General features: G+C 43.2%; 1 protein-coding gene across 3 annotated transcripts in view; it reads right to left on the reverse strand.

The window, feature by feature from the left end:
- The window catches only part of lmo3 (LIM domain only 3), a 37495-nt gene extending 13509 nt beyond the window's left edge, over positions 1-23986 (reverse strand). The window contains exons 1-2 of one of the 3 annotated variants that reach the window (XM_088288264.1): positions 23544-23986; positions 18992-19205 (exon numbers count right to left, since the gene is read on the reverse strand). In XM_088288264.1, coding sequence (XP_088144390.1) covers positions 18992-19197 — 206 coding nt within the window. In that variant the 5' untranslated portion in view covers positions 19198-19205; positions 23544-23986. Of the gene's footprint in view, positions 1-18991; positions 19206-22007; positions 22405-22511; positions 22640-23543 lie in introns of those variants that run through there. The other 2 variants (XM_088288265.1, XM_088288263.1) reach the window with 2 other exon arrangements.
- Between the last annotated feature and the right edge of the window lie 2073 nt (positions 23987-26059).

Genomic DNA, 26059 nt, shown 5'->3' on the forward strand with positions numbered 1-26059 from the left:
GCTGCGGGATCACAATGTAAAACAGCAGGCTTGACATACACTTAATATCCACGGCTGACAAGACAGCATGTATATTTAAAGGGGTTCGGAGATACAGCCTGGAATTCAAATTCATGCCTTGCGCAAATCTGAATTTGAAAGGGTATTGATGCAGTCAGTGCTCAATACCTTGTATTGTCGGTCAGAAGGCGTTCACTGTGTATTAGAGCCCGGTACGGCTCAGTGGTACCTATTTGATGAGTGGGGAAAGAGAGGGGAAAAAAAACAAAACATACCAATTAAATTATTCCACAAGGCTTTAACCCAGTGGACCCCAAAACTACGAGGCACTCGAGTCCTTTGGAGAATGCACAAGCGGTGTCATGGCAAATGGATTGTTTCAGCTTTGGCGAGCTAAACGCGTCAAAAATACGACGACTCCCCGCTCGTTAGAAATGAGGAACCTAACCAGGGAATATATTTATCCATTGGACTTGAGGCGAAACATAAAAGTTTTGTGTTTAAGGTGATAAGTTTGAAGTCTATGCAAAGGATTCCTGCCGAAAAGGGGAGTTCAAATCATCGTCTATTCATTTCGGAAAAAACAAATACGGAAACATGCTCTGCCATCTCTCAAGGTAGGTTATGAAATAACCTAAAACGATTCACATCAAAAGCAAAGCACAAACCACCCAACAGGGGGGTGAAAACATGACTGGTCACCTTCAATTCAGTGCTTGGCCCCAAACAAACTGAACCGAAAACTAAAAAGTATTACACATATATTGAAAACAACCACATAACTCACGTCAAAGACAGGCTAACGAATAGCATCCGTATATTTGAATACAAACGATGGGGCAACACAGACAGAAAATATAACAATACTCATCGGCATATATTCTTTATCCTTTGCGAAGAACGACTGCATCATATTTATACATATACCGATTCATTTTTTTCTTTTTATTTTCTGCTTTTGTTCTAAATAAATCAAATAAATAAATAAACAAATATATAAATAAATATAAAAATAAATAAATATAAAAATGAATAAATAAATATACGCGTGTGTTTCCTCAGACAATATGACTATTAGTATTTTTACAAATTATTATTAGGAAGGGGTTGAGTTCCAGTAGCCATTTAAAATTCCAGCCGCGACGTTCCTCCTCTTCCTCCTCCTCCCCCCCGATCTCCATCTTTGCCGTCCCTCCCACCACTTGAATTGCCCCAGCCTCTGCATGCATTCATCAGCTGCCGGATTAGAATTTGTTTCCTCACAAACCATTGATCATCGGCCTATTACTAGGCAAATGACAGTTAATTACCCACTACATTAACCACTGGGACCCGGGGACCGACTCTCCGTGCCATCAGTCAACATGATGAATGTGGCAAGTTCAGTAATGCATGGCCATTCCCTCGTCCGCCTGCCACGCCGAGAACAACCCCGGGATCTCACTTCCAGGCACCCAAGGAAAATCTATGGTAATCTGCATAATTACAGGCTCAGGGTTAATAACAGACAAATGATTTGTTGCATCTCGACATGAGCTTTTTTTTTTTATTTTTTTTTTTTAATGGGATTGCGTTTTGTCCCATTTGCTGATTCGGCCTGTCTGTAACCACGAATTTACTCACGGGGAGTTTGTCGAATGAATTCCAATGGATACCACGGTGGCCGGTTTTATAATATAGCTGCAAAGTAAAGAAAGTTACAACAGGGCGGGTAGGAAGGGGGAGGGGCGGGGGGCAGTTAAAAGTGGCAGATGTAATCAGACTCTCGCGTTCTTCAATTTAATACCCCCAGCCTGTGTGATTGTCAGTGATTAAACAACGTTTCGGGGCAAAATTATTTCAATTACCGTGGCCATGACCTGGGAATTGTCCGCGGGATAAGATTTTCTTCCTCGAGTGCCCCGACTTGCCTGGCTGCCAGCTTCTATCAGTTCTCATCTGCACCTGGACTCTGATATCCTAATGATGAATTATGGCCCGCTTTCCGGGAGTATACAACGCAACGTTCCCCCCAGTAACTGTCAGCTCGGCGAAACGCCACAGAGCGCCACCTAATTAGCTTCCGTATAACCTCCGTCGAGAGATTTAACAACATCTGCTTTTCTACATTAAGCAACTTTCAGAAGATGAGCCGTACGTGCAAGGTCATGTTCTTTGTTACTTTGGGCAAGAATTCAGAGGGCTGTGTGAGTCGAACTGGGTAGCGATCGCTGAATCTGAATTTGAACGAGTCATAACACGTTGTCGTCAGAGAGGCAAATTTGGAGGGCACGTTTCATTTCTCTATCTGCGAGTACACATGCTACATACACAAGACATTCACGCTTAAAAGTACAGTAGTGATGAGAATATATGGCTAGCGAACACCATCCTAGCAACACGAATAATGTACGTGGGCAGCTAACGCCGTCCAAGCAGCGGAAATATTTGGCCTGCTAACGCCTTAGCTGTTGGCGGGCTAATGTCATGCTAGCAAAAAAAACTAATGACAGGGCGTTTTCAGAGCTGTGAGATATGCTAGCTTAGCGCTAGCTAGCATGAGGCTGGTAGCAACAGGGATTGATTTAAAATGGATGAGTTCTGTAGTTGGCCAGGATACGGCGGGAGATCTCGATTAAATTATTTAGCATATTTTGAACTAACCTCTGAGTGTTGTGCTACACTTCGAAACATTCAAATTCGTAAAAATAATCGCAATAAAGGTTAAATAAAGTCCATTTCCTATTTTATTCAAATTGGATTTATCATTTGCCGGATGACCATATGTTTCTCGACAAACGTACATCGAGTAACCCATTCGAGGTCATTCGTTCATTTGGTGGCTATTGCTTCAATGAATCGCGAATGCAGATTTTTAGTCACGATCTTTGTCTTCAAATTCTTTAACAGCGCCAACTCTGCTTTTGTAAACTGGTTTCACTTTACAAGCCATGTTGATCGTGAGAGCAAAATGACAGAAACCCACCGGAAAATTAGTCCGAAAATGCTCTCCTATCAATAGTGTCCGAAAATGTAAACAACTCACCCCAATCAAACAAAAAACAGTTTTCTGGCAGAAGGCTCAACCCGGGTCCATTTTGAGGACGACTGAATAAAAGATTCCGACCAGATGTGTCGCTCGATAGGCACTCTCCCAGCGCCAGCCCACCTGCTATACCACGCCGGGTGCCAGATAGTGGCACACACAAGCCCCGCAATTATCTGCACCAAACATGCACAGTCCCATGAGTCATTGCTCTTCACAGCTAATTTAACTAATCTCCACTGGAGGGGATGATCCAAAAGAATAATGCATCCAGGGGACTGAACAAGTAAGCATTTTAGTCCAATTGGAAATATCGGCGGCGGGGCCCACACGGAGACAAAAGGTGGAGAAAAGTGGCAACGTTATAATAAAGGCAGTTTGAGATGTTTTCTGTATTGCAACGATGAAGGGAAGTTTGAAACGATTTGAAGTCTGCATGTTATTGTAAGCAATGAAAATGGAAATAATTACATTAGATTGATTTGAGTACATTTTTGGGTGCAGGAGGAACCGGTCAGCCATGAAGGTAATTTGTATCCAGACGCCTCCCCCCCTGTTTGCTTTTGTGAAGTATTAAAGACTATTTCCTGGTCAAGACTTTGATGTGGACGTCTATGCAATTTTATTTTTTCCAGTGACACTGTAATAAATTTAAAGTGCATATTTTTACAATGTGGGGGGTAACTCGTTCAATCCACAAGCGACAAAATTGTGGCCCGGTAACACTTCAAGTTATTGATTTGAAAGAAACATTCGGGGGAAATAAAGTCAGAATTCATGAATGCGTTTTGCACCGTGGAAAACATTTACGGGAACACATTGACTTGGTTCCTTTAATGGGGAATTGCAAATGACAAAAACTTCCCTAAGAGCATCAGTAGGCGGCATTGCCCCTCAAATTAATTACAGCTGCACTTCAAACGCACCCTAAATGATATTGCCGTTGAGGGCCTGTCATTTTATTCCATCAGATGGCATTCCTTCCGTGCTTTTGAGAACCAAAACAAAGGAGCCACTCTTGACCTCTGCTAAACAAAACGTAACTCTCCCCCCCCTCTCTCATCAGGACAATTAAGCCGGGGGTGAAAACAGACCCTCCAATGTGTGTGTGTGTGACCCTCCTTCAGACACAATCACCGGTGCCCAGTTTGACCCCTCAGCACTTTCAGACTACACGTGAAAAGCCCGGAGTAATTACAGGAAATTCACATTCGCACATTTGTGAGCTCGGTGCATTATTGGCGAGGTAATTGCTTGCCGTGTGAAGTGAGTGGCAATGTAGGGGAGGGGTTAATGGTAGCCAACTTGTAAAGCTACAACATTTAAAGAGTACTTTGCCAGAGTTTAACATGGGGAAAGCATCTCATTAAAAGTGTGAGTCAGAATACATTTTCATTTGTCTTATAAGGCTGAATAGAAAAGAAACGGTGGGAATATTATTTGTCGTATTAATAAAGTGGCTCAACGACATGCCGTCATGGCGGTTAAAAGGTTTCAGCGAACCAGAAGGTAACATGTTTTGATTCATTTTAATTCGAGTGAAAAAACATTTTTGGAATAAATGACAGAACTGAGTGGGAACATCACTTTTATTTCATATACCGTATTTTCCGGTTTATAAGGCACACCTGTATATAAGCTGCAGCAACTCCTAAAAAAAAAAAAATCCACAGAAAAACCGCACCGTTGTATTACGCGCACGGTTCAAAATCTAGGAAAAAAAGAGCGGCTTATAGTCCGGAAAATATGCTAAGTACTGTTTATTTTTTTTAATATTATTACTGGTCTCAATTTCTTCATTTAGTCAGTGGATTTTGTCTTCTTGAAATCGCCAACCTTATACGTACGTAGGTATAAGTAACTTATAAGTTGCAGCAGGTGGCACAACGTTGTAGCTCACACACGTCTACCCGGAGGATACATTCCCCCCCGGCTGCATCTCGGCTTACTGACGCCATGTTAAAATGTTGACGTGCATCAGAATACATAAATATTCCCACTGCTCCCTTCAACTGAGTTGTCATCGCTGTCCGTAGCAATCTAGTTACGTTCATTCAATTTTGTAATCATCCCATCAGCAACTCTCCAAGGGGGAGTTACCTGAGTATGGTCTGTCGAAAAGGTCAACTTTGTGAGAAGCATTGAGGCCCGCCCCAAAGCGTACCTTTACAATAGCATCACGGCTTATTATTTCACAAAAAAAAAAAAAAAACGTTTCCGATAAGGCAACAATGTGTAAAAACCAGACGAGCTGCGAAACAAAGGCGATGTCGCTAATGAATGGACACGGTGCAATGCCAATTAAATTAATGAGATCATAGAAAGCCTCCCAGGTTTGGCCGAAAAAACGCGAAACCATTAAAGTGCGGAGGGTGCTCTCGAGAGGACTGAGGTAGACCGGCTTTTAATTGTTTGTCTTCGGATAAGTGCTTGTCCTTTTTGGAAAAGTGAAGGGCAAATAGTTCTTTGTGTGAATTGCTTGGCAAAACATATGGGAGAGAATACAAGAATAGAGAATTAACCTAGCTTCAAGTCGCAAAAAATAGCAGACGACAAGAGTAAAACCCGAGTACCGATACTTGACAAGGTAACTCAATGAGCTTCACATAATTAGAATATCTTTTAAAAATATCTACAAACAAAATAATTTAAGACACTTGAAAGTCAAATTGAGGCTGCTTATGCTATTTGCATGCGGCATAACAGCTGATTCACCATGTTTGCTTCATAATAATAAAGGTGCTAATTAACCGAACATGTAAAACTGTATTGACTGTTTAGTTGGTTTAATTGGCTTAGAGAGAATGTGGCGTCCATTTTTGGAACAGTTTCTAGTTCTACCAAAGTCCTTGAAACACGAGGGGGTTTGCAGTTGACTTTGGGCAAGAGACGTCAGACATCCGCCAATCACAAGTATTGAATGGTTTCTGAAGCTCTGGGAAGTCTCTGAAGTTCTGTCCGTCCCACCCACTGATCAAGTCATCACCGGGGGTGGCTGAAAAATCACAGGACCGACATTTGAACACTGCTGCGCATCCCTCTGATTGCCTATTTACCATTTTGCAGATTAAAAGCGCCTGGAAAACTGGCAGAGGGCGCAATCAATTCACCGGCAGCCGCTCTGCAGTCACTCTGCCCCTCCAGGATCCAAACACTAGCGGCAGGAATGACCTCGGCATTGATTCCTTACACCCACCCCCCAAAACCAATAAACTTTGGACACCAATAATGAGTCTTTGAATTATTTTCACTTGAGTGATTCGCGGCGTTTCATTTTCATCGCGTTTGCCTGGGTAAACATTTCCAGATTAAAACCCGATCATGTTGACACTTGTTATATCAACTCCACAAATAACGCATTCAGCAACATCTGCGGTAATAGATAGGTCCTCTCGAGTGACGTCAGGGACGACGTGCCAATGTTGTCAGGTGACCTAATGAAGTTGTTAATTCCTTCGTTGAGTGACTTGTTTGTCGATGTGGCCCGGCCAAGGGCACCGTCGTGTGTAGCATTAGCATTCTTCTCTTTCTTTTGGCATCCTCATGAATAAATCACGCTGTTAAAATTGCCACATTTACATCTCATTTCACACAAGCGGAGCACGGCAACGGGGACCGGCTCGACTCGGTTAAGCAAAGCGGACTTCTCCATTGTGGAGTGCGTTATCTGCCATATTCAGGTTTTACAAAGCCTCACGCGACTCCAATCCGGAGAGCGCCGTTATCGCGGAAGAAAGAGCCACATCAAAAACATCGCATTGCGTCCTCAAAGCCGCTACGATGAAAACAAAAATGAACCGATAAGGAGTCTTCCCAACAAGTCGGCGTGGAATAACTTACCAAGTGCCTGATCACTAGATCTGGCAAACATGTGGCTTGGAAGGTTGGAGCAGGATGACGGTTGGGCGTTGGGGGATGCACAATGGTGTCTGGCAGTTCTGCTACGCCGCCCACTAATTGAGAAGTCGCTCAGGGGTTCAGCACAGGTCTCCCAGCCCTGCCTAAACCATTCAAATAACGTCTGTAAGTGGGGCTGACACCAACCAATCAGCAATTTGCAATGCTGTTTTCCGCAGTTCTGCGCCCGTCTCCCCGCTTTCACCCCGGCGCCGTTTTAACAGCTGGAACCGGCTAGCATCACCGCGGCTAGCACTCGTCTCGGTGTTTTCCTCTGCCCACACCCCTACTTCATCTCCATAAAGGCCTCATTAACCAGCAGTGGCACACAAGGCCTCGCCACATCCACACACACACACACCGCTGTGCCGAGACACATTACCACACTAATTGCCGGCAAACCCGAACCGAGTGACTCGCGGATCAGGTTCCGCCGCTCCCACACTTCCATAATGGGGCTTGACTCCTGCTCGCACACTTCCGCTAACAATACGAGGCTTTGAGTTCACGTGACCTTTCTCATGTGGAACATCACCTCTGACACCGGCATGGCTGTTAGAATGGACATGCGGGAAAAAAAATAAGGATCGTAGGGGAAAAGGAACATTTGTCACAATCATGTCGATCCGATTAATCGGACATTTGATAATAGCTCTTTTGAAATGATCAAAAATGGCTCCATTTTTTTTTGTTGACGCTTTTTTCATACAGGTATTAATCGGCCGATTAATCAGTTTTTGGAATTTTATTCCGTCAAATCGCAGAATCGGCCTAAAGTGCTGCGGTCTTGACTGGATCTTCCCTGATCTGGTATCTCCACTTACAAACGCTTACGACGATTTTTCCATCTCTCTAATTCCATATGTAGTGGGCACAACGCCCGACTCTTGTCGCCATTGACGTCGTCAACCCGCTTTTGTCGCAGGTTCATATGAGAGAAATCGGGTTCTTTCGGACAAGAGAGGCATCGCGAGGGCATATTGCCGATGCTTCCCAAAACATGAAACAAAATAAGAGAAGCGTCTGCCAAAACTTGTGGGGATGAAGGCGGGAGGGAATGCTGCGCCGCCGTGAGAGGTAAACACCAAGCCTGTTATCATCCTCTCGCACGCTCGCGAAACAGACGGAGAAGCCAAATATGCGGTGGCGCTGCGTTACCGCCAAGGTTTGAGGCCCGTGACTGCAGACATGAGCCCAATTTCCACAAAGCAGTACAGTTCAGTTCGCTATGGTATGATTTGGACCTATAAATTCATCTTGGGATTCTTTTCCAAAGATGCTGATAGCTTTATCAGCTACAAAACTGTCTGTGTTACCGCCAGATGTACACAGATTTCTGCAGAAATTATTTGCTCTTTAGGCGAATCTTGAAATCGTCAAGGGTCCAAATCGTCTACAGTGGTACCGCCGGTCCCTACAAGGGACCCTCAAACCGGCGTTTTAGTTCCAAGCGCTAAATGGTAGTATTTCAAAATCAGTTGAAGTTGAAATATGAGAATTACACACTGAGTTTTTACCTAAACCATAACTTGGGAAAGACAGCTATCTTAATGTGAGCATACGATCAAAAACACCATAAGGTAGTGGTCCCCATTTTTTTTCCGGTTCACACAACTCCATAAATTTTGAGGACCGGTTTCTGGCAGAATAGTGTGGCGAGGGGAGGGTTGTGTTGCTCGCTGCTCTGACAAGCGGGCTTCGTACTTGCTATCGTTACTCATGTCGCTAGCCATCCATCCATTCTCCACCGCTTATCCGGTGTCGGGTCGCAGAGGCAGCAGCTTCAGCAGCCTAGACTTCCCTCTCCCCAGCAAACTCTTCTCGCTCTTCCGGAGGCGTTCCCAGATCAGCCGGGAGACATAGTCTCTCTAGCATGTCCTGGGTGTCCTCGGAGCCCCCTGCTGGTGGGACCTGCCCGGAACACCTCACCAGAGAGGCGTCCAGGAGGCATCCGAATCAGCACCTCATCTGGCTCCTCTCAACGCGGAGAAGCAGAGGCTCGAACTCGGAGTCCCTCCCGGATGGCCGAGCTACTCACCCCATTTCTAAGGGAGAGCCCGAACACCCGGCAGAGGAAACTCATTTCAGCCGCTTGTAGGTAAGTATTTGTCGTGGACTTGACTAGCATGTATCATTTACACTGTATAAAAAAAAACAAACAAACATTGTTTTTACTCTCCATCAAAGAATTTGCTGTGTAACGTAGTCCCAAAAAAATGGAAATAGACAAGACTTAAAACTCCACTTAATCTGTAAAGCCTTGCCAAAAGGAAAGGGGATATTAATATATGCATGGAAATGACCTGCGGCACTTCCAGTAAAGAGGGGCCAGTAGAGGTCAAATAGCCGCCAAACTGCACTTGAGTTTAATTAAAAAGACAAAGCGGGGCATAATTTTGGAGTGGACAGCGAAGATTACTGTTCAATGAGAAGGGGAGCTCAGCGCCGGTTCTTTCAGTAGGCCAGCGTCCCCCTTTCCCACAAGGCCTTGCGCCATCTTCTCATCCCTTTGATGTGAATATAGACCATTTATTAGGGCCAGAAAGGTTAATCTGGAAGGAGAGAGGATATCACATGGGCGGAAGAATCGGCACGAGTTGCCGCTTCTGGAGGAAAGTTCAAATTCAGTTATCAGGTAATCAAGTTCTCCCGTGTTTAATGAAAAACCTCGAAAGAGCAAAGTGGGACATGGCGGGCTTTGAGTGTTTAAAAACTTGATTTGCTTGAATGAATTTAACACAATGGGAGTCAATATTCATTACGGGGAGGTCTGCTCGGTCAGAGGGGGTTCATGATTGGGACGGCGGCGTGATTTACTATATTACAAAGTAACACAAGATGATGGATGTGTTCAATTGCGCAAAGTAACTGACTCAATGAATTTTTCATTACCCTGGTTGATGTGTTTGGGACAGCGTATTAGATAAGCCCGCTGATGAAACGGAGCGGCGGCTTGTGTATTAAAAGGCCCTGAGGGCGTCGCTTTTTAGATTTGTTCATTTGGCACACTTGTGTCCAGATTTAAATAAACCCCCTTCTATATATGATCCGGCGGTAATTACCACTATTTGGGTGGAAGGAGAGCACAAAGATAACTGGGAAATATCGTCCATCATCACGTCGCGACATCATCGATTGCGTCAGTGATTGGCGACTGTTTTGGATCGGATTTGCTGCAAGACATTCATTTTAAATAAAATTTACAAAGAAATGTCAACCGTCAAAATCATCCGGACTGCTTGTTAGCATGAGGCTAGCATGCTAGCTACGCCCGCGACTTGTACGGAAATACTTTACTAATTCCCGTCATTTTAAATAACATTTACAAAGAAATGTCAACCGTCAAAATCATCCGGACTGCTTGTTAGCATGAAGCTAGCATGCTAGCCGCGACTTGTAAGTAAATACTTCCCGTTGAAAATTATCCACAGCTTTACTGTTTAAACACCAAATTACCAATATCATCTGCCTAATTTGTCACCGGGAATTAAAAAATATATATATCACGTATTTTTGCGGCTAACGTCACATAGCGAGTGTGTGCATGTTAGCATGGAGCAGCACGAGGAGCTAGCATGCTAGCGACGCCCGCAACTTGTAAGTAAATACTTCACTAATTCCGTTACAAATTCCATAGCTTTACTATTTAAACGCCATATTATCATCTGCTAAATGTGTCACCGGGAATTAAAAAAAATATACCAACGTATTTTTGCGGCTAACGTCACATCGCGAGTCTGCGCGTGTTTGTATGAGAGGGGAACTTTTTTCGACCGTTTACCAATGAACCAACTGGTCACGTGGAAATGTTTGAAAAAAAAATATGAAGCTACCAAATTACTATGTGTCCTACACATTTCTTGTGCTTTAGATTTTTATTAAATTCTTTAAGGGCAGCACGACTGGTTAGCTTTCAGCATATCTGGTATCGGAGCAACAAAGCGAGAAAGATGGTTACATCGGGTTGGGGTGGGAGGCACCATCTGACTTTTCATCATAGGGCCCCCCCAAAAGGGTAGCACCGGAGTTACTGGTCTACGGTCCAAGTCAAATCCTGTGTGGGTTTTCTCCTGATACTTTGGCATCCTCCCACGTTTCCAAAACATCCACATCGGGTTAACTAAGAACGACGCACACCTGCAATCACCATGCCTCCCGTTACCCTCGTCTTAAACACTTCACCTCATATTCATTAGTTATGACTGATGCCATGTCGATGTCATCGCCGCACAAAAGTCCGCGATAGATGCGGTGAATCGGAGAGTGGGAACAAGGCAACCTGAAGATGCGAGCGAGAAAGAAAAACCTTGGAGAATTATATAAGTCTACCAAGAATATGTGACGGTGGGAAATCAATAGCGCAACAATAACAACACATAAAGGCGCGGGCGGCACAAGTGGACCATTACAGTAAACACCGTGTTCGGCGAGAGTGAGCTGTCTATTCACCGGTGAGTAATCATCTCACTGTCTAATACGCAACAGGAGGATCGGAAGGGAAAATAGTAGCCAACCAACTTCAGTCGAGAAGAAAGTTTGTGCTTATGGATTCATTTCGATCTGACTAAACTGACCATGCAGCGGTGTGAATCAAATTATACTCCGTAACTCTAGGGGGAGCCATGCACCAAGTATCCTCTTTAACCCCACATATGAAATGTGACACTTGTTGATAGCAGCAGTAAAACACACTAAATTTCGTTCTTTCGCAGTGAAATTTGGAACAGGATTGGTCACGAGACACATGCTTGCTTTTCAAAGTCAACAGCCCGTAAAGTTTAAAACGGAGCACTTGTGGTCGACCTCAATGTCGTGACTTAATGTTCTGACAAATAAGCGGGTCAGCACAGTACCCAGCGAATTAACATATCTGGCAGCTGGTACGACGTGCAGTTGGTCGCGACTGTCTCTCGAATGGGAAAACTGAAGGTCATTGTTTCTCAAAGCTATGCATTGTGCCGTCAATACTTGCAAAAATATTGTTTTGCTAAATAGCAAAAACTGTGATCCTGCACTAGATTGCTTATTTTTAAGATTTTTTTTTCCCCCCACTGGCTTTTCACAGTAGACAGCCAAAATTTCGAGTCCACATGCTTTTGGTGTAGTACCAGGTTGTGCCACAACATGCGTGGCAGCACTGAGCTCTACTGGATGTTGATTTAACGCAATTACGAGCAAGACCAGACTTGTTTTTTTTTGTTGTTGGAAGTTTTAGAAATACAATAGCATCAATGCTAACTTCTCCTAGCGCACTTACGGTGTTACGCATTTTCTATTAGCATTAAGTTAGTTCGACAAAAATATATCCCCTGGTTGAACATTCTAAACAATGTTTAATTCTCTCACAATAAATTTGAATGCGGGCAGGAGTTTCTTTTAATTTGTCTGGTTTCGGCTCAACTCAAAAGGATATTCTATGTAAAGAACCAAAAGGCAAACAAAGAATGGTACCAAACAACACGATAGGCAACAACTGACATGGACAACGAGCCGACGAGACTGAAAGGAACCGGGGAACTAAATGCAGAGCAACTGACGAGACAACGAGGAACACCTGGGCAAGACGCAAACGAGCACAGGTGGACACAATAAGCATGACAAGACAAAGACAAACATGAAACTAAATTCCAAAACCAAAAATTTCTCCCATTTTGGCACTTAGGAATGCTTTAAAAAGTATTTTTTTTAAATATTTTTCAGTAGTTTTCAAAATGTTTTTTTAACTCCTTACAGTACGTGACGAAATTTGTACTGTTTCGGTTGTGAACGTAAGTACAGACGTCCTCTCTTTTTGCCAACATCACCGTGACTATTTATGTGTCGCCGACGCTACAAGAACAACAATCCACCCATCCAGTTTCTGTTCGGATTATCTTTGAGCCTATCACGGCTCAAGGCACACATGATCGACCATTTTTTCGGCGTTTGTAACTTCAATGGCGTAAAAAAAAAAAAAAAAAAAAAGCTGTTTGGAATTTTGTCACATTTTGTGCTTTTTCGCGTCATTGGCGAACATTTCAGTACAAAATACGTCAGGTGGACTTCGTTTCACTGCATTATTTCGATAAACCACACGTGACTTTTTTTTTTTTTTTTTTTTTTCCCCTTGGCCAATCTTTCAGATCGCTCCTCTCACTTTAACAGCCCACACTGGCAGATTCTCCTCTCAAGATGTGTGGGAGGAATCACGCAACAGCATCTCGGGTGCCTTGAAATCCCGAACGCAAACAGGGGAGCGCTTTTAGGCCTTCTACGCTCAGCCGTTAAGACATAAAGCTAATAGCTGTAATTGCCGTTTCACCGCTTTGTGTCCTTAATCTCACCACGCGGCAATCAGAAAACCTTGACTGACCTTCCAAAATGCCGCAGGAGCTCCCATAAAAGTTGTCGTATCATATCGCAACAATGGATGCCCATTACTGATAATACCTTCCATTTGTGTGCCGTGACCTGAAAATTCTTATTTAATCCAACCGGAAGAGAATCGGGGGGCAGACGGCGCGGAAGCAACGATTCCCATTATACTATTTACAGTTCGGCCATGCTTTCACAACCTTAATTATTTCCAGTGTAATCTCAAAGAGACGGGCTAATTATGCGGCGCCGCTAAAATAGGTTATAAACCCTCATGAATTGCGCTAACAAGAGATATCCCATAATGTGTCTGTGATTAGCATTGCTCCCATTTTTATGTACGCCACTCTGCACACATTTGAATGCTGGCATTGGAAAAGTCGTTCCGAGTGACCAAGCATCATTTTTTTTTTTTTTTTGCCTGGGAAAAAAAAAATGTGCACGTCAATCACAAACAGGGTTATTAAAGTTAACAATAATTAACAAATACAAATTTAAATTGAAAGCGAAAATTCATTAAAAAAAAAATAACTGAAATTATATCTTATAGTTTTGATTTTTAAATGTATTTATTTCCGGTGTTGGCCAAGTTACTTTATATGCATCCAGTATTTGCATTTTAAAGCAATTTTTTTTTTTAATAATATTGCAATATTTTAGTTTTCAATTTATTAAAATTCCTCATATAGGGACATCAAATGAAAGTCTTTATACAACATTACACAAACGCTTTTAATGGGAAAAAAAAAACAAAAGCTACAAACCAATTAAAACAAACTGAAAAAAAAAACTAAAGTTATAACAAAAGAAAAATTAGAAAAGAAAAATCCCAAACTGTTACAACGCTGATTATTACAATTATTAATCATGATTTGAATTATGCCCTTTGACTTAATGGAGAGAAATAAATCTGGTCTTGCACGATCGAGACAAGCGCAAAATTCCAGTAGAGTGATTGATCGTCTCACTCGGTCATGTCAGAATTCAGACGTCATGCTTTATAGAACACGTGAATCCATCCCTGTTTAGCAACAATGGCCGAGTCCAAATAAAACAGAAGAAGGCTCCTGAAAGTTTGCTTAAAAGCACCAGGTGGTGACATCTTCATTTTTCGCAGCCCTAAAAAGTGAGGCTGCGGCGCTCTCCTCGCGCTCCCCTATGCATTATTCTTGCTTTGAGCAGCACGTCTCGAGGGTGAGTCGACGGGAGGGGGGGGGGGGGGGTGTATTGTTTTACAACACACCCAGCTGCGGCCTACTTGCCTGGCCTGGGGTTCTTTTTCAAGGAGTTGTCTTCGTTGACCCCTCTCTCTGGCAGTTATTAATAATAACACGTGCCGGGGAATAGTTCACCTTGTAGCGATGAGGCCGCCGCATGTATGTCTAGCCTCATACACGGGGGTCTCCAGGGGGGGGGGGGGGGCAGAGAAAGAATGAGAAGAGGGAAGGGGAGGGGCTTGAAAGGTAAAGCAAGCCAAAGCTGAGATGCTCACAAAAGACATCAAACAAAGTTTCCCCCTCACCACCCTTGCGTGTAATTAGAATCAGGTATCAACGACGGTCCTACGAAAGCGATGGAGAGTCTGATTAGCGGCATCAAAGAAGGCCAAGAGGGCCGAGACTTGTGATGGAGCGCGGCGAGCGGGAGGGGTGGAAAAAAAAAGAAAGATGAAGGCTAAAGATGCTGGAGTGCCGAGGCTGACAGACTGAGTGGCGCATTCTCCACCTCCGAGTCCCCATTAAAAGCTCGAGCAGGCGAAGCCTTTTGTGCATGCTGAGTGCTCCATTGTAATAACAAGCAGCCCAGATAGGATTCAATCTGGAGCCTCAATGAAGCCTTCCCGACAAAATTCTGCCGCTAAAGTGTTCAAAGCGCTCGACAAATTGAAGGCTCCCTTTTCTTTTCGAGTGCAAAGAAAATATTTTAAGTTTCCCAGGAAGGCAATTGTCGCGTCGAGTTTTTTTTTTTTTCAGCGGGATTTTGCGCAGCTTGACATCCTAATTGATTACGTGGAATTCAAACCGCAGCTATCTAAATATGGCCACGGTGTAAGTAATACTGGTGGCATTCATGGGCACAGCGGGCATCGTGACCTTTTCGCAGAGCCGCATTTGTCAAGATACAGATGGCTACCTTTGTTACCCCTCCCAAGAAGGGCAGAAAGAATATAGGAATATAGAGAAGGAGGAAAAAAGTGATTTCATATAACTTTTAGCTCTGTCACACATCAAGCAATGCGGCCAATCAAAAATGCCCAGTCGAATCACATGATCTCCGGCGACGAAAAAATGACGTTTCCGCGTACCAAGCTAGATTTGACCATCCGCCACCAATACAGTAAATATAATAAATATTGTATGACAATATTTATGACTTCATGTTATGTATCTGTGGCTACAAAGCAAAGCGTGGAGAGTCTCTGTCATGAGTGCAGTAAATGAATATTCACAATCTCGCCTTCATTTTTGCCTGTTTCCTTTCTGAGTTATATTCTTTTGAAAAATAAAATGGAATAAATTATCGTTGGAAGAAATTTGCACAATTACTGTAGAATGTGAGAAATTTTTAACGGCAAACTACTTCCCGGAGCAGTTTTTAATGTTATGACGTTTGACCTTCTGTTGGGGAAAACGACACATATTGCGAGTTGACGTACTATTTAGCTAAACAACACCAACTTTCGATTTTATTTCTGACTAGGCAACGTTGATTTTCCGCAAAATTGTGCAACTTGCATTCCACATGGTAAATTATGCCAAAATATCAGCTATAATGGGGGGGAAAAGTCGACACACCCCTGTTGAAATGTCAGGTTTTTGTGATCTAAAAAAAAAAAAAACTAAACCAGGATGAAACATTTAGAAATTTCCTATCATTAAGCAGATTGCAAAAGTGTGCACACCCTCTTATCCGAAGCTGTGGCTGTGTGCCGAATGAACCAATCACGCACAAACTGTTAAATGGGAGTCAGCACACACCTGCCTTCATTTGAAGGGCCTCTGATTCACAGCAGATAAAGTTCAACTGTTCTAATTTGCTTCTCCTGACATTTTTTTTACCCCCTAAAAGCTCAAATGTCCTGTGATAATGACAGTTATGTGAAGCTGTTCCTCAAAAACTTTAAAAAAAAAAATGCAATTAAAATTCATTGAAATTGCACATGCAACAAATTTCACTTTACATTACAACCTGTACAAGAAAGATTTAAAAAAAAATGGCCAACAGAGGGAGACAGAACAGAAAACGGGTAACCAAACGGTGCCTTGATTTTGTAAAATGAAAAACAAAAACCATGAGGAAGGGTAGAAGAAATGGAATTGGAATAAAAAACTTTGCGACAGCACACATGCTCGAAAAGCAAAAGAACGTCAGGAAAAGCTTACTAGAACATCAGAACTTGATTTGAGGCTATTCAGAGTCACTGTCACAGGTTTGGCGAATGGGTGTGTAGACTTTTCATACGGCAGGATCTCTGGCTTTGATTGCAAAACGCGCCCCTTCAACACTAATTCAAATGTGTTTGCACTCGGAAAACTCCGTTTGTGAGTAATCACACGCCGCAGCCGACGGAATATCCCTTTTCTTATTAAAGCGATGACACATGTTCACGAGCGGGAATGTATCTAAATGAGATTTCCGTGGAGAATAGATGGCTTTGAGACAGGCTAAGCTTTTTTTTTTCTCTTCACCGCCTGTCAGTCTCCGGCGATAAAGGTTGACGTGATGTCACAGTCACGCCTGACGCCGACATACAAATGCGTAATAAGCTTGATGCGAGATATAAAAAAAAAAAAAAAAAAAGCTATTTTGTACTTTTTTTTTTTATCCTGAAGAAGAGGCATAAAAAAAAAAAAAAAAGAATTACGCTAAACCATGCTCTACATTTGGTTATCGCTCAGCTTTCTAAAAACCTGAATAAATCCAGCTGTGTTGACCGGTGTGCGCATTTGCTTGCGTTCACAATCTGAGTAAAACCACTGTAGAGGAAAATTGGAAGTTGGTGGGAAGAAAAAAAAAAAAATGAATACATAGATAAATAAATAAAGCCTTCTTTCTGGTGCCGTCTTTAAAATGGATGCTCGGAAATTTTACAGTTTTCCATTAACTGATGCCCAACAGCTTTTTTTTTTTTTTCCCTCCCAAGCCCTCCTCGGATGCACGCGGAAACACGTTCGCTGCCTCGCCTTGCCTGAAAATAGCGCATCAGCATAAACAAAGTGGCGCTATTACCTGGAATCACCGACGGAAAGCCTGCAAAGGGATCGTTTATGGATACGGTGCTCTCCATATTCATAGGGAGCAAAGTACAAATCAAGCTGGAGGAGATAATACCCGTAATTTTCTTTGCATTCCTCGCTGTGCGTCATATTCAATCGCACCGGGGGGGTGGGGGGGGGACTGCTGAAGCCTTAAGTATTATTCCCACCGTTTCTTTCTTTTCATTTTAGAGGGATTATTACGTCTCTGCTGCTTTTAGACCCCCGTCGAATTCTATTAACCCTTGTTATGTCGAGCTTAATAACATACAAACCCGCTAAACAGAACAGGAGCACCCCGTGTCAGAATAGAAAAAAAATGGACAGTCTGAAATCTGGATTTTTTTTTTTTTTTTTTCTCCCTCTCGCTTCTAACCCCGGGCTGACACAAGCGAGATAAACAAGTCCAAATAATATACAGAAAGCGCTTTTGACGGGAGCGGGTGCGCCGGGTCATGAATCTGTCGCAAGTCCTGATAACGTAAATCATTTCATTTTGAGGCAAAGTTAGGCCGAGTAAATGCGATGTCGTCGGCGAGTGTGAAAATTCTGTGAATATCTCCGTCATTGATTGGATCCTGACTTTTCGTGGGCCGCCGTTTGCTGGATTTGGGAACAAATCAGTGGGAAAAGAGTAGAAATGTTAAGATAGTGGCTGAAAAGATGTTAAAAGACGAAAGTTAGCTCACGAGCTAGCTGCGGGCTAACACCTCTCATTGCGTAGATATTCCGACAGCTATATTTTCACGGTTCAAACGTGTGGAGGCATAAGAGAGATGCGTGGTGAACTAGCTCCAATTTATTGGGATGTGCGTTTACATATTCGCCGCACTTGAGAGCGGAGACAACGGCTTGATTTTTTTGTTTAGTTTTTTTGCAATTTTGAAGCCTCATTTTAAGTATTTTTATTTTATTTTTTTATTATTTATTTATTTTATTTTATTATAATATTTTAATTTACAGTGTTGTCATTTCTGTGGTGTCTCAATTTTATTTTCATTTTGCATGAACTTTAAAAATTAAAGGCAAAATAATGAACTGAAAACTTTCTTGTCATTTTAGTAAGCTACATATTTTTTTTTTTTTTACATTGCCTTTAAATGTTGCCTTTTTAATTTTGTGAAGCACATTTAGCTATCTTGCGTATGAAATTCACTATGTAAATAAAGTTGCTGTCTTAAAAGTTAAATACAACCGAACTGTGTTGACTAAACTTGATATGTCAAGTGAGTCGCACCACGGCGCGATTTCCTCATGTAAATCCATTGACAAATTATACGCAAAAAAAAAACAAAAGTCCCTCCCATCATCACATAATTGAACTATAATTAAATTGAAAGTGTTCAAAATAAAAAATTTCTCATCCGACCGGCATATGACCCACATCTCGAAAATCACAAGTAAAGATTGATTTGAACCGAAAACGCCGGAATGTTTGTTTTTCACGCTCGTCTCTTACCGTAGGTAGTCTCTCCGGCAGAGGATGAGGTTGGCTTTGGTGTAGAGCGTGGAGCCCACCTCACCCAGCCTGCAGTCGCAGCAGGCGCACTTGAGGCAGTCTTCGTGCCAGTACTTATCGAGGGCCTTCAGTAGGTAGCGGTCCTTGATCTTCCGGTTGCAGCCGGCACAGCCTTTTGGCTTCGTGTCCGGCTGGACGGAAAGCATTTGTATACCTGCGACAAGGCGAGACAAAAAAAAAAAGCAAGATTTAGTCGCAGAATCAATTACACCTATGGTTTAAAAACCGGCATATGCAGTTTTGACTTTAGTCACCCAAATCAAAAAAATTAAATAATTCATGCAAAGATGAAGATTTTTAAAAATAAATAAATACATTTCTGCCATTATTGGAGCCATCATTTTGCCGGTAATTTGCGTTGCAAGAAACCACCGCGCCCCAAGAAAACCAACCAATCAGCGATGTGCTTTTTTTTTTTTTTATCTCTGATTGGTTGTTTTTCCACAGGCGCGGTGGTTTCTTGGATCATAAATTGCTGTCAAGTCGCAATGAATGTTTCAACAAAAGACAAAAAAATAAATAAAATTAAAAAAAATAATAAATAAATAAATAAATAATATATATTTTTTTTTATTTATTAATTTATTTTTTTTCAAACTTAAAACTGTTTTCCCTGCAAAGCAAAACTCAGGCACGGACAAAAGACAAACATCGACACGACACTGTTTTGAAGCACAACATGTCCCCGGTAAACACGAAACAAAAGATCACACCGATATGAAAAGATGCACAAAATCGGCGTCAACTTTTTAAATGTCAAACAAACAGAGCGGCAAACTCACACCGGCAGAAAACGTCAAACCAAAACGCTTGAAACGGAAGGCACACTTTCTGTTGCTCGTGCGCGAGGGAGATAGAGAAATATCGCTGAGGCAGCTGAAAAGAAATGTTAAAGCGATATTTATCTGAGGGCGGGTTGGCGATCATAAATCCTGCTCTGTGTCATCACTTAACGAAAGGACATCGTGATGGAATATTGAGATTTCACCCAACTTTTAATTGGATTCACTTTAAAAATATTTGACATTTATTTTCTTGCCACAAAGACAGCACTCATTTTATTTAATTTTTTTTTATTTTTTTTGGGGGGGTCACTTTTTTTTCTGACTGTTTTTAAATGTGCTGACCTCGTCTGTATTTAAAGGGGCGTGGCTACAGACGAGAAGCTTTCCTGCCCGGCTGCATTGTTTGGCCTGAGCTGACTGGGGAGAGCCTTTGTTGGTCCACTGGGGGACTTAAAGAAGAGGTGTGGGGGGGGGCACCGGGCTGGAATTAGTATTCTCCCACTATTCCCTGCGGAGAGGCGTACCCCCGTTCGCCTTTGTCCAACATTCACCACACGCACTAGTGCTCAGTTCAGTATGGAAAAAAAAAAAAAAAAAAAAGTCTTGTTTGGGTCGTGCTTCTTTGCTAATACCACAAAGTGAAAAGCAAAGTTTACTATTCTGTGTAAATTCAGGAAAGGGTCACAAACTGACAGAAACTTGAATGTATTTGTATTTAATGGGATGTTTTTAAGGTTTTCATTTTTCTAAATAAGATTATTTTTATTCACGCTGGTTCATTTTCGGCATATTTGCCGCAGAACGCATTTCGCAACATTCTGGGCCATGTTTCGCTTCCAAAAATAAACAGCACGCACCTCAACTATCCACTGTAGTGCAAAAATTGAGTTTACATGAACGATATAAGTCATGAAAAAAAATTATCTTTAATATAAAATTATCTAAAATAATCTTAAGTAGTCAAAATTATTACCAAAGATAATTCAACTGTAACTTTTTTTCTGCATCTTTGGTCTCGGACAGACAAATTTCTTTTAACTTCACTTGCACATGCACCTAAAGTATACTTTGTACAAAATATTTATTTGCCATATCCTTAAAGATTTGGACGATTTCAATCCGATCAAACAGGCAACATGCAACTACTCTTTTATTTAGAATTAGTTTGTTTAAATTTTTTTTGCCCCTTGGTGCACTTTCCTTATTCCAAGCACAGAAAAGTCAACTTCATCGATTTCTGTTTAAACTTGTATCTGAGTTATTTGTTTTTACATGTTGAACAAGTTACCTCAGGTGAAAGTATCCTTATAAGGCAACATTATGTCTCTACTACTCAGGAAAAGTCCGTTTCCTGGAATTGGACTCCAACTTGTGTGCTGCGGGTGGCTTGAAACGCGTGCGCGTACAGCTCGCGCCGGCGAGCTCATCTCATTTGTTCCACCGAGTTGCGGCTGTTGATTTGTTAATTGGCTGGATTTAGAGAGCGCGCGGGTTTGCGCTCCCCCCCCCCCCCGCCGCCCACACCCACCCACCCGCACCCCCCACGCACCACCACCACGGTTCCTTTCGGCCGCTCCTGTTCAGCTGCACTGATCCGTCCTGCAGCCTCGTTAACACTACAAAGTCCCCGCTGCTCATTACCAAAGCCAGAAGAAGAAGAAAAAAGGGGGGGGGGTATGGTTTCGACTCCCCCCGCAATCAAGGAAGGAGAAGGGGAGAAGCATGGAAGGAATTCGGCTACTTGGCTCTTCCGATTGCGTGGAAGAGGAGGGTGGGGGGGTGCCTTAACAAAAGCGTTATTTTCCCCATAAAGGGGGGGGGGGCTGAATCACAGCTGCTTGGAGCTTTAATGATATCTGTTTTTTTTTTTGCTTGCTGGCTCGTATCCTCCGTTTCGCGGGGTTGCGCGTCCCCCGCGGTCACATGCAGCATCACCGGATGGAGGACGTCGGAGGAGACGACCCCCTTCCCGACTATCTAAACCTCCCACTATTTGCTGACATTTCACCCGATCACTTTAATTACCGTTGCCATGGCAGCGGAGTGATAACGAATCCGATATGTGAACATCGCGTTAACGCCTCACGGGGAGGTTATTGGAGGGGGGGGAACACGAGGCGAATTTGCAAATCAGAAAACGAAGCCATACCAAATAACGAAAGCATTCTTACCGAAACTTTTCTCCCTTTTCTGCATTTGTTGAGTCGCTTCAGCAGCATGCAACCCGGTCCAGTCGAGCAGCTGGCTTTGTTTTATATATACACACACTCACACACGCGCGCGCGCGCACTCACACAGACGAACGGGGGTGGGTAGAAGGGAGTGTTGGGGGGGGGGGCAATCCAGCCGGTGGGAAAGAAATAAAAAAACCGCAAAAAAAAAAAAAATGATGGTTCCGATCAGCAAAACGCGGGATTGTAGCGAAGGACGTCGAGCGTGGTGTTTGCGCGCAGGTTTTCGCCACCGGAGTGTGGAGCAGTGTGTGTGTGCACGAGAGAGAGAGAGACAGAGAGAGGGAGGGGAGAGAGAGAGAGCGAGGGAGAGAGAGAGAGGCGAGTGACAGCACGACAAAGAGATGCTTCTCCTCCACGGCGCAGCCACTAATCCAACTGGCCGCGGAACGTCTCGCAAGCGTGCGCTAAAAGGCGACGACGCACGCGTGGCGATCCACTCACCTTTTCCCCAACAAGTTGGTTACACGGAAAAACACGTCGTTACTCCCTACGAGGAACCGGAGCCAGGCTACAGGTGCTCGCTCGTCTGCGTACTTTTGCAAAGTGCGCGATGTGTGTGGCCGGCGTGTCCATATGTATCATTCAGCCCACTCCCCCTTTTAGCCCCCACCAACAGAGTCACGATAGGACTTACTTCGCCACTGTCCCACGCATGCTTTCAAAGTTCAGAGAAACTACACGGCTGCACAAAGACGCAATTTGTGTCCGTCTCGATGTTCGATTCAGCGTCCTGCCACGTTCATTAGCACCCAAAACAAGACGACAAAACTCTTCGCGATGTTTCGACGCTCGATTACGCCTCCTGGAAACTTTATCACGCTCCAAATGTGTCAGGAAATCGCGTTCGCCAAATGAACGTGGTGATTTTACGTCTTGTCGACTTTCGATTAGGCATCCTGGCAACTGAATGCGTCCAATCCATATATTTTTTTTTTAATGGAACCCTCACTTTTAAACTACGAGAATAACTTTACATATATTCCACGTCTCAATTATTGTCTTGAAAATTGCGAGACAGAATGGCACTCGGATTTGAGGCTGAAAACGCGGAGATAATGAGATGGGTCATAAAACGCTCTCCGCGCGCCATTATGAGTGATGAGATGCATTAAAGCTGACAGGGGTATTACCTGGCCGTAATTAGGTTTTGTCATGGATTGAATTATTTCAAGGCGGCCTATCTTGGTAATCATGCAATTTGCCGCGGAGCCGGTGCACTCCCACCCGCCTTTCACTCACCGCGTTCGGGAGGGGGGGAAAAAAAATCCGATTCGGTGCGAATGGAGGATGGATGAGCGTTTTTAGTCAAGGGATATTTGACTATTTTAGATTTAGGGAGTTGACGCGCGTTTTACGCGCACGAGCACTTGTGGTGTCCAAAATGAATCCGCTCCACATTTTTCTTTTAGACGCTGATTTGTTAGTGCGCAAAAAAAAAAGAGGGGAGAGAACTAAAAAAACACACTTGCGTACCTTGAAGTGAAGTCAGCGTCGTCCAAAATCCAAACGAATCTCGTCCAACGTTCAACTTTGCCACTTCCAATCGGCGCGCGTCCTCGAGTTCTCCGCTGACCGCAAAAAGAAACAAACCCCCCAAACCAAAATAAAACTCCTCTCTCCGATCTCCTCCACCGTCTGGTTTCTCTCGAAGTGGAGCCGGCGCTCTCCTATTTAAGCCCCTCCGCCAGGTCCCCAGTCAGCAGCACACTCCAACTCATCCAAGAAGCTGACAAGCACCGTTAGGGAAGGCAGCGCATGTTGCTCTAATGGACCTCATTAAGCTCTACTTACAGATGTTCTCTTAACATAATTGATCTGCAGCGAGTTGAGAGGACGGCAACCCTATTCCCCAGCCCCCAATTATGGCCCGGTAATTAGATCCCCAACCTCCAGTTCTCCACATTCACCCTCCTTACATTCCGAAATATCAAAGTATCTCTTTCTCTCAAAGCGCAGCGCCCCCCAACCCCCCCCCCTCCCCCCGCACTCCTCACCCCCCCCTCCACACACAACCGAACCCCCTCCCACCTCACCTCCAATGTCTCCTCCCACCCACCCACAAGACTTTACTATATTGACAGTCAGATGTGCTAACCTTTTGTAGTGTGAAGCCAGACTAACTCCAGCTGACGGTGCTCGCCCCCCCCTCCCCCCCCCCACACACACACACACTCCCACCACCTCACCCACTCCCCCTTGTCTCCCTGCCCGTTGGGAGTCAGTGTGAGTGACACAGAAAGTTAAAAAAAAAAAAAAAAAACTCCCCATAAAGGGTTGTAATGATAATATCTGTCAAGGGAGACTTCCATAATGTCTTTTATCTTAAATAATTCCTCTGATGCCAACTTTGAGAGGAGAAAGCTGGGTGCTGCGCTGAAGAGTTAAAAAAAAAAAAAAAATATTGAGCTGATTTTTTTTTTTTGTAATGCCAATCAGAGCCTATCGCCCGTCTAATTAGCCGCTACGCTAAAACAAGAAATCGCACGGGAGTTGCTAATGTTACGGGTTTGCACTTTTGGAGAGACAAAAAAAATGAGGGCAGTTTCACAAATGGTGATTTAGTGGGATGAAAGTTTTTGAGGGGAAAATGGCAAAGGAGTTTAACACTTTAGAATGGCGGTTGAGTGGCCAGTATAAGCCCCACCCCCGTGGCCACCAAATGGTCTGAAAATTAGTTGCTGAGCCCCAAAAATGCAACCCTGTGCGCCCAACATATGGCACATGCCGGAAACTACCACTTTTCAATTTTATTGTCGTCAAATTAAACTGTAAAAGATGAAAAAAAAGTAACTTTTTGGGGTTAAGTTGAATTTTAAATGAATAATAAAAAAAATGTTTGTTGCCTTGATTTCTTTTTTCTTAGCACTGTGAACACAATTTTAACATGACAATAAAAACAGCAATATACTTAAATAATTCAATTAAAATGGATTTCACGTGATTAAAAAAAAAAAAACAACAAAAAAACCGAACCTACAAACCCCACATGGGAATTCAAACGCGGAACCTCGGAAATGTGAGGCAGACATGCAAAACACTAGTGCGCCATTTAATCATGGCTGACAAATATTCAAATGCGATTGTGTTGATAATTGTGGCACCTTAAAATTAATCAGAGCGGCGGACAAGCGTTTGTTGGTTCCAATCCCTCCCATTTTCCTCTCTGGGTACTCCAAATTTAGCTCACTGATTCTCAAAGTGGTGCTTGGGCTCCCTCTAGTGGCTCATGAGAGAATCACTGAATTAATCCACGACAGCAGTTCAGTTGTATTTAACTTTTAAGTACAATACATTTGCATTTAAAACCAATTAAAATGTTTACAATTAAGCCATAAAAAAAAGAAAAATAAATCAGCATGATCACCTTCAATTATTTTTTTCAAATAATCCCCGTATTCCTTCATTTTCCTCACTCGAGAGGTTTTTCGGGTCATTTAGGATCATAAAAAGTGGACCCTGGTCCTTTAGACCCGCACACACGTGACCCACTATTCCCTGAGGCGATAACCCAAGAGACAGTCTTCCGCTAACGACCAGCAAAAGCTCCCCCCTTAAAGACACGCTAAATAATTGCTACGACCTTGAAGTGAGGGGTCAAGGGATCGGTAATTTTAATGAAACTTTTTCCTCTCCCCTCCCCCCCTCGCAGGCCAATTTTGTCTTTCAACGGACAGAAGTTCCAGAGCCATTTCTTGACTCGCAAAAAAAGTCCAGAGAATCACCTTCCGTCAGTAATAGGTCAGAAGGGAACCGCGCAAATCCAAAGAGAGACGTGGGCCAAAGAGTACTGACCCTTCTTATTACTCCTCCGAGAGTTTAGTGGAGATTACTTAATTCAAACGTCTATTCATTTAGTCGGAATATAAAAAAGGAGAACATCAGGCAGTCGGAAGAGTTGGCGGCGGCGTTCTAGGCCGTTTCATTCATCCATTTGAGTCGGAACGGCAAATAAAATCCGGAGACCGGAGGATGATTGAGACGGCACTTAA

The sequence above is a fragment of the Idiotropiscis lumnitzeri genome, chromosome 2, assembly GCF_059441095.1.
Source record: "Idiotropiscis lumnitzeri isolate Australia: NSW breed Sydney's pygmy pipehorse chromosome 2, RoL_Ilum_1.0, whole genome shotgun sequence".
Classification (NCBI taxonomy): Eukaryota; Metazoa; Chordata; class Actinopteri; order Syngnathiformes; family Syngnathidae; genus Idiotropiscis; species Idiotropiscis lumnitzeri.